At 33.4% G+C, this 8,533-nt stretch overlaps 2 protein-coding genes across 2 annotated transcripts in view; both read right to left on the bottom strand.

Moving 5' to 3' along the window:
• Positions 1-3,777: 3,777 nt before the first annotated feature.
• On the bottom strand, positions 3,778-4,467 carry LOC129802869 (UPF0587 protein GA18326). The gene is made up of 2 exons (XM_055849059.1): positions 4,141-4,467; positions 3,778-4,084 (listed from the first exon to the last, which is right to left on the bottom strand). The coding sequence occupies exons 1-2, from the start codon at positions 4,391-4,393 to the stop codon at positions 3,843-3,845; spliced, it is 495 nt and encodes a 164-aa protein (XP_055705034.1). The 5' UTR covers positions 4,394-4,467; the 3' UTR covers positions 3,778-3,842.
• A 3,161-nt stretch (positions 4,468-7,628) lies between these two features.
• LOC129802854 (facilitated trehalose transporter Tret1-like) overlaps positions 7,629-8,533 on the bottom strand; it is a 35,010-nt gene continuing 34,105 nt past the window's right edge. Inside the window, exons 4-5 of the mRNA XM_055849014.1 lie at positions 8,215-8,485; positions 7,629-7,981 (exon numbers count right to left, since the gene is read on the bottom strand). Coding sequence (XP_055704989.1) covers positions 7,751-7,981; positions 8,215-8,485 — 502 coding nt within the window. The 3' untranslated portion in view covers positions 7,629-7,750. The remainder of the gene's footprint in view (positions 7,982-8,214; positions 8,486-8,533) is intronic.

The raw sequence follows: 8,533 nt of genomic DNA, 5'->3' as shown, positions 1-8,533 counted from the left end.
CTAAAAAAAATAGTGTAAAGGAAAACCAATAATTAAACACAAACGAAAGTATTTACTGAAAAAATTGACATAGTAGAAAGATTAATCAAGAAAAAAAATCTTACTAAATATATTTTACGAAAGTATTATGAAAATCTTCTATACACATTACCACAATTTAAACGACAAAAAGCATATTTTACGATATTTAAGAGTTTAATAATTGAGATGGGAATGAGGAAAAAAAGATGTGGATCACAAGGTTGCGCAAAATGAACAAAAGGAGAAAATAATTTTGGCAGAAGTATTTTTCTCAGCGAAATTTTTTGTAGCAGGAAGTTTGTTGAAGCTTTATAGATTATGTTGCAAGTACGGTTAGGGTTTGGGAGATAACCTCTTCTTATTTTTCTATTTTACGTAAAGGTTGTCAAGTTGACATATAAGTCCAACAGATAAACTCAAAATTACAAAACCTGAAAACTTGAAAGTTTTGGATATTACAAATACATCTTCTATATTTTCTGAATAAAAATGTGTTTTAGTATAAACACTTGAAAGTTTGACACTTTTGAAACAGATCGATTATGCATCTGACTGCTGAAACCGCCTAAATATAAAAGCGGTTTCAGCAGAAAGATGCATAAGAAATAGAGCTGCTTTAAAAGTGTCCGGCTTTCAAATGTTTACTCTAATACATTTTTATTCAGAAAATATATAAGATGTATTTTTGCTATCTAAAACTTTCAAGTTTTAAGGTTATGTAATTTTGAGGTTAACTGTTGCACTGCTATGGATATAAACCATAGTCTGAATTTAGCGTATCCGACTTTTGGTAAAATGACCTATCCAAAATGAATTTACAGTGCCCGCTTTGTAATCCGGATGATTGGGAGACAAAATGACAGATGTCCGCTTCGTAATCCGGATGGACTTTTTTGAATTTCTTCAAAGTCTTGAAAATATAATACAAGATTTTTTTTATAGAATTAGAATAAAACTTTTAAAAAAGATTAAAACACTTCATTGATTAAACAAAAACATCACAGGATAGTTGATTTTCATTGCTGAACACGCATGCATACATAACCTCAAAAGTATTTTAAATGTAACCGTCGCGTCGTGAATTCGTCCGGATTACGGCGATCCGGATTAGAAAGCGGGCACTGTAATTCACTTTAAATTCCTTTAAAAAAACTTTGTTTTTGCGGAATTGCGGAAGTTTTTTTTTTATAAAATTTCAATAAAAATAATTTTAAAGTAGGATTAAATTTGGAAAGGTGGATATTTAAAAAAAAAAACATCTAAACGTCATATGCATTTGTGTGCTAAAGTCGACTGTTATAGTCTAACTTTCAACGCTGTCCGCCTTAGCAAATTCCTTTAATAACTTTATCCTCATTTTGAAAATGACTTATTGCATTTTTTTTAATTAATTAAAAGGATATCAAGCATTTTGACGAAATATTTGGTTAAAAGAAGAGATTTATTTACAGTCAAGTTCCTCAAATATGAACGACGGTTGAACTCAAAATGTAAAATTTGAGGTTATGTGGAGAAAGTTACCCGTGGAGTCTGAATTAGAAGCATTTTTCTTCGTATCATCATTATAATTGTCACCGTATTATCTGGATTTCCACGACAAATGCCATTAATTTAATGAGGCATTACAATTATAAAATATCTAACCTTATTTTACTTGATTTAGGGTAAGCATATTTCACATAAGTTCCGCTACATTTTTGAAAATATTGCGTTCACATTTGAGGACTGAAAATGTCATCTATATCCCCAAAATGGTCATATTTGAGGAACTTTACTGTATATTAAATAATCTAGAAATATATATAAAAAATGAGGTTATGAGGAGAAAGTTCTATTGGGTTATAAAGCATGCATAACTATAACAAAAATGACAGTTTTGTTGGTTATGCTTTTTTGCATTTTTTATTGAATGAATCATCCTATTCGAAATATAGTCTCTATTGTGTTAAACTAAACGAACACTCTGAAAAAATTGAGGTTATGTTTGTTCCATTTTAGAAACTATTTTCTTTAAGTGAAATTTTTATTACAGTTCACGATTGAGGCATTTTATTGCACCTTATGTTGTAATTTGTCATTGAATTGTGAGGTTAATTTAGACGTAACTTTAAAAATTTTACTAATATTTTCAATAGAGCTACTTGATATTCCTTGTTTTCATTTCATTTAAATCACTAAGGCAAAATAGAGACTTTCTGTTTTTTTCTGTCTATTTAAGTGACCAAAAAAAGGAATTTTTTCATATTAGTTATAAAAATCCCATCGAGACCAGGGTTTTCACCTCCGAAGAAAATGTAATCTAAATTTTTGAGGTTAGGGCTATGTAACTCAACTAAACACAGACATTCCAATTTTATATATGCATATACGAAATATTTTCAAAGTTTCAAATAGTCTTTTAATTAAATTCAAATATCCGATACAAACTAGGATCGCTTTTTTCGATACCTACAGAATTTTCAATGTGATTCATCATGACCTCGAAATTCACAAATGATTCCTTTTATAGCAAATCACCTTAGATTTTGCAGGTGTTAAACGGAATTTTTATCAATGTTTAACTCTTAGCTTCTTAGAATAAAACCTGACAATTTAAAAAATTCTGGAAACCCTGAGAACAATGGTTTTCTTAAAGTGTTTTGAGCTAGACCTGAAATTAAAATCTGAATAATTACTATAGAAAAGATAAAGTAAATGAATCATTGTCGACTATGAAGGCTGGATCGTCATCTCGAAATAAATTTTTTTTTGTGTTCCCGTAGTAAACTAATGCTAACATTTTGCAAAAAAAAATTAATGGAAAACAAAAAAGAATTTTGGGTTATGATCGAACCTTCATGGTGGATAGATGCTTAACTTACGCCCTTTAACCGATCTCTTTGTTTATCTTTCAGACGTTCAAGACCTTTTAAATAACGGTAATATTACATTTTAAATTTTCGATTTCAAAATTTTCACTTGTATCCTGGATTTTCGAGGTTAAGCTCAAATATAACCTTAAATTTTAAAAAATCAAAGTTTACTAAAAAGAAGAATTATGCCCTAGACATACTTACGACTTAAGCCGAAAGACGACTTAGTGGAAAATGATGGAAATGTAGTTTAACCATTATTTCTAATTTAATTACGCTACGCCGTCTCTGGGCTAATCCTCATGTCTGTCAAGGCCCTTAGGGTATTAGTCATAGGCTTTTTTGATTCACATTTCTTTACTCTTAAGAGAGGTTATATTATCCATTTACCAATTTGCAACATAACTTAAAAAAAATAAACTTCCTGCATTAATCTAAAGAGGGACTTCAAAGATAATCCAATGTCATAAAACATTAAAAAAAATAAAATTCAGAGAAAATGTACAATTTCACGTATCAGACATAAGAATTATTAAAGAGTTGCGTTGATGAACCAAAAAGAAAATAAAAGAAAATAGAGAAAATATTTTTCCTAGGAAGTAGGATGAAAATGTAGTTGAGAGTCATTTAAGATAATAGCGAAGAATTGCATAAAATGTATATTTTTGTTTAGAAAAAAAAATCTTGCAAAGAAATTCAGTGGGATGGCTGAAGATCGTTCGTATAATTTTGTCACCCACTGTAATATGGATCACTGAGCCGTGTGTTAGTAAACCCCTCGGCAATTCCGTGTCAATCTGCAAAGCAAAACAAAACCTCTACTTTCCGGACGATCGACCGAAGCAGAAAAAAACCCACAATAAATCCTAGATAACTGGCATTTGAAACAATTTGAAATGATAAATTCAGAGAGAAAGTAATGTTGAATTTATTTTTAAAAAAATACAAAGTGAAAAATGAGAATGTGAATTACTTCTTGAGCTTCACAAAATTGGACTTGAACTCATAAACTCCCACTGAGACGCTATTTTTCGTGTCATAATCTGTCCAGTCGTCCTCATCGAAGCCTACATCCTCCTCAAAAGTAGGACCTCCTTCGGCTGCTTTCACAATCCACCCGGATTTTGGCAAAAAGTCCGTTGGCTCCAGTCCACGACAATCCAACGTGACGATCGTCTTGAACTTTCCGGAATCCTCAGCCAAATAGGACACTGCAGAAAGGTGAGTTAAATCTATTGATTTTGCTATGTTTATTCATTTTATTCACCATTGCTGCCCTCCACAATATCCACGGTGTTTTCTCGGTTGCAAAGTTTGCATTTAGCGTAGAAATTGTAGCCCCTGGGACACCGAGAATCCGCATTTACGGTGTCGGCTTCTGTGACGTCATGAAACTTGTCGGAAGATTCGCCACAATTATTGCAGCGTAGTTTGAAGAAAAATGCATAATTGGGATGGGATGTCTTCAATTCTTCCACATTTTCCAACGTGGCACAGATTTGAACACCTATTTTCACCATTTTATCAATGTGTTATCGCGCCCCCAGTCAATCACAATTGTGAGGTTATCTTAAAATTTCCGGAATATATTCCATCCCAGCCGGACATGCGTACAAAAATACTCGTCATGGGTTTGCAATAGGATATTGGATTTTTTTTTATTGTGATGTTACGTGTTAAGATGAGAAATCCTTTGATTACTTAACCCATTCACACAATGTACTAGAAATAATGGAGATACAATTTTCATAATTTATATTTTGTAATTAGGTCCTTACAGATCAATTTATTAATTTATCATGAAAAAACGCGCCTCAGTCAACGGTCTCTGGGGTCCCTGGTATTAGGTGAGATTCTTAACAATCTCACCTACTATAATCCTAACAAAATTTCATGTCCTCCGATCGCGCTCAAACTAGGCCAAAATGTGTTTCGCCACTTCCTGATCACGAATATATGGGGGGCTAAGTTACGTTCCCGGCCGGCCGGCCGGCCGGCCGTCCGGCCGCTCTTTGGAGCTTAATAGCTCCTAAACTAAAAAAGATATCTACTTGCGGTTTTCGGCAAAGGTTAAATATCGTATGAAAATTGCAACATGGTGCATTGACCCCCCACCCCCCACCCCTCCTTCCGCCATTTTGAAGACCCCCCTTTTTTTGTTTTCTCAATAGCTCCGGCCCTATGGCATCGAGCGGGCTCAAATTTTAGTATGTTATAGCTGGGCCTTAGAGCTTTCCATCAATACCAAACTTAAGGTCCCCCGACCCCCCTGACCCGAGCTATAAGGGTCCAAAAAAAATTTCTTAAAATGGCCATAACTCCGGTTCTAATTGTCAGAATTTAAAAAATGAGGGCTTTTTGGAAAGCTCTCGTGAAATGCCACTTCCTCTTCTAACATCGCAAGTTCATAAAACCACCGCTAGGGGCGCTATTATTAAAAAGAAAATTTTTAAATCTTAAAAGTTAAATAACTCAAAAATTCCTTATGCAATCGGGCTGAAATTTTAGTATGTTATAGCCGTTGATTATACCTATCAAACAAAAAAAACCTTAAGTCGATCCATAACCCCTGACCCGAGCTATAAGGGGTCAAAGTTCGAACATTGACCGGCCTCTATCTCCGGTTCTAATTAACATATCGACATAAATTTTACCTTTTTGGTTTCGTCTCGATGAGCACTTTCAGATGGAAGTTCAAAAAGTCACTACAGGTGGCGCTGTGATAGCGTCAAAATTCATCGAAATTCAAAGTCACTTTTCTCAAAAACGGCATTGTGCAAGTTAATGAAATTTTAGTATGTTGTAGTCCAGTCTAGGACGTTTCCAAAATGGTGCGTATGTGCGCTGTGGTTTCAATAGAACCGGAGATATGAGGGGTCAAAGTTCACAAAATTTAAAAAATCATATCTCCGGTTCTATGTGACCGATTTTGATGAATGACGGCTTAAACGAAAGATCTCACCAAATACTACAACTTTCTAGAACATTTGAACTTCGTGGGACCAACACCAGGGGCGCCACAGTCAAAAAACGAATTTGAATATCACATAACCTCAATTATCTCGACTGTCGCTGAACCGATTTTGATGATTACTTCGACATAATTGTAGAGGACATTTGTCTCTACATTTCGTCCATACATCATTTTCCGGTCAGACTACGCTATCACTCCGATTTTGCCATTTAAGTGTGAAAAAATTGATTTTTCCCATAATAACGCTTTGAAATCACTCAGATGCCAATTTGACTGCCTCTACTCCACCAAGACACTTAAAATAGGGTTTTAAATGGAAAGTCCCACAGAATACAACAATTCTTTGATATAGTTGAAGTTCAACAAATGACTACTTGGGGCACTCTGATGGATGAAAAAACGAGTTAAGAAACAAAAAACCTCGATTATCTTGGCTTCTGAGTAATCGATGAGATCATTTTCTATGGAAAAATTATAGAGAACATTCTGGTCTACATTTCACCCATATAACACTTTTCTGTCAGTTCATCCAAATCCTTGATATTTTGGTTTAAATACAAAATTCGTATAATTTCACGAATTTGATTCAAGATAACTGAATGGCGTCTCCCAACTTCAGCTCTAAATCGAATTTGCATGCATTCCGAGTTAGCTCACGTTAAGAATCTCACCTACATAAGCCGGTTAGGATTATCTGTCCCTTTAAATTCTTTTCATTATTTTTTTTTCAAATCTCATTTATTTTTATAGTGTGACTATTTAAGTAAACAATTAGTAATACAGAATTGAAATCAAGAATGAGAATGAAGGAAAATATTATCAAAATCAACGCGTAGTCAAACTTTTCGTGCTTAATATCGTGCTAAAAAACTAAGTTCAAAGTCAACTAAAAATCCGCTTCTGGTAACATTTCGGATATCAATTGAACAGAAATAAATTATCCGAAATCATCTAGTTTGTGATTAATACAGTTTGCGATAGATCGAAATAGCTTAATGCGGTACAAAGCAATAGCTTGGTATAATAAAAAATAGTTCTAAAATCTTCGTTCATTTCTAATACAGAAATATTCCAGTCGTGGAATTCTGTAACAATATGACAATATCATATGACATTCCTTGATAAATTCGGGAGCAGGGCAACATTAAAGCGAAATGAACATCGAATTTTCGATCAGTTCTTTGGAATTTACCACATAAACTGTTTGAAGTTCGTCATATGACATAATCATACTGTTGCAGAATTTGTAACAATATGAAAATGTCATATGACAAATTTTCTTGATTAATACGGGAGAAACACAACATTAACCCATTCGGTTGCGAATTTTGAAGATTAACACTTAATTTAAATAAAATTAGCCAGAAATATGACATAAATGTAAAACAAAACGAATAAACAACAGTCACTTTATTGTGTTTTTCATTGGAAAACATGGTCGATCTATGAAAAATTCAATAGTGAAAGGGTACACTTTTAATTTTTCTGAGAAATTAACAAATTAAAATTTGTGAATATGAATGGATTTTCGCATTATCTGGAGCAAAATTAACTAAATAATGAAACTGTGGTATAGAAAATAAATAAATATAGTAATTTAGTACTGTATTTACCATGAAAACAGTGATGTTTCCTTTTGGAGTAGCGAAAAATTTCCATTTGGAGCAGGTTTTGAATTAGCTTAATTTACCATATACAGAAGTATCGAATCAAAGTTACTATTTTGAGCACTCCTTTTACGGTGCCATTTCTTTGTGGAGAGAATAAAAAAAATGGACAAATTAGACAAATACGTTTAATAACAAAAATTCCATCACAAAATGATATCGTTTGGTTATTGTCTGCTATTTAAAAAAAAAACTTTTCTATAAAATTGTGACTAATATTATCTTTGGAAGACGTTCTATCGTCGAGGTGAACCTTTAAAGTAGTTGGCAATTTCGTCAAAACTCTTTCCAAAAGTTTCCGGTAGTAAAATATAAACATAGACAACACCTAGGAAACTCGTTACGGCGAAGATGTAGAAAACTCCCTGAGCACCTACCCAGTCAATTGTATAAGGAAAAGCCTTAACGACTCCGAACATCATCACATAGGCCATTGAGATGATGATTCCGCCCAATTTACCCTTAACCTGTAAAACAGATTTTTTTTTAATTAATTAAATTGTAAATTTGGGATGGAAGTAAAGCTAAGGGGCAATTCACTGAGGCGAGGTATTCATAAAATATTTTCAATATTCCTTTAAATATTCTGAATATTCTCAAAATATTCTCAATATTCAGAAAATATTCGCAAAATATTCAAAATATTTGTAGTATTTATGTTCTGTATTTGCCTGTGAAATGCCCTTTGTATCAAACTCACTTCCGTTGGAAGAATTTCTCCAATTAGTGTCCAAGGAATAACTAGATATCCCAGAGCACTGAATGACACATAGCCCAGAATACATATCAAGAGGACTTTACCGTCCATTTGATTAGGAACTGGAGCTATGGTTGTTGTTCCAGCTCCAGCAAAAACGGATGCCTCCTTGAGATCGCTGAAGCACATGTAGAGGCCAGCAATCATGGTAAAAATTCCCATTCCACATCCTGAGACACTCATTAGAGTTCTCCTTCCAAACTTTCGAGCAAGACTGAAAAAATACATTTTTCAATCAAACTCATTATTCAGATTACTTCCA

The sequence above is a fragment of the Phlebotomus papatasi genome, chromosome 2 (genome assembly GCF_024763615.1).
Source record: "Phlebotomus papatasi isolate M1 chromosome 2, Ppap_2.1, whole genome shotgun sequence".
Lineage (NCBI taxonomy): Eukaryota > Metazoa > Arthropoda > Insecta > Diptera > Psychodidae > Phlebotomus > Phlebotomus papatasi.
Note: the sequence above shows the minus strand (reverse complement) of the source record. Positions and strands in the feature narration are given on the sequence as shown.

Coding starts and splice junctions, on each gene's coding strand:
- LOC129802869 (XM_055849059.1), bottom strand. CDS start 4,393: ATGGTGAAAATAGGTGTTCAAATCTGTGCCACGTTGGAAAATGTGGAA. Junction 4,085..4,140: donor TATTGTGGAGGGCAGCAATG/GTGAATAAAATG, acceptor ACCTTTCTGCAG/TGTCCTATTTGGCTGAGGAT.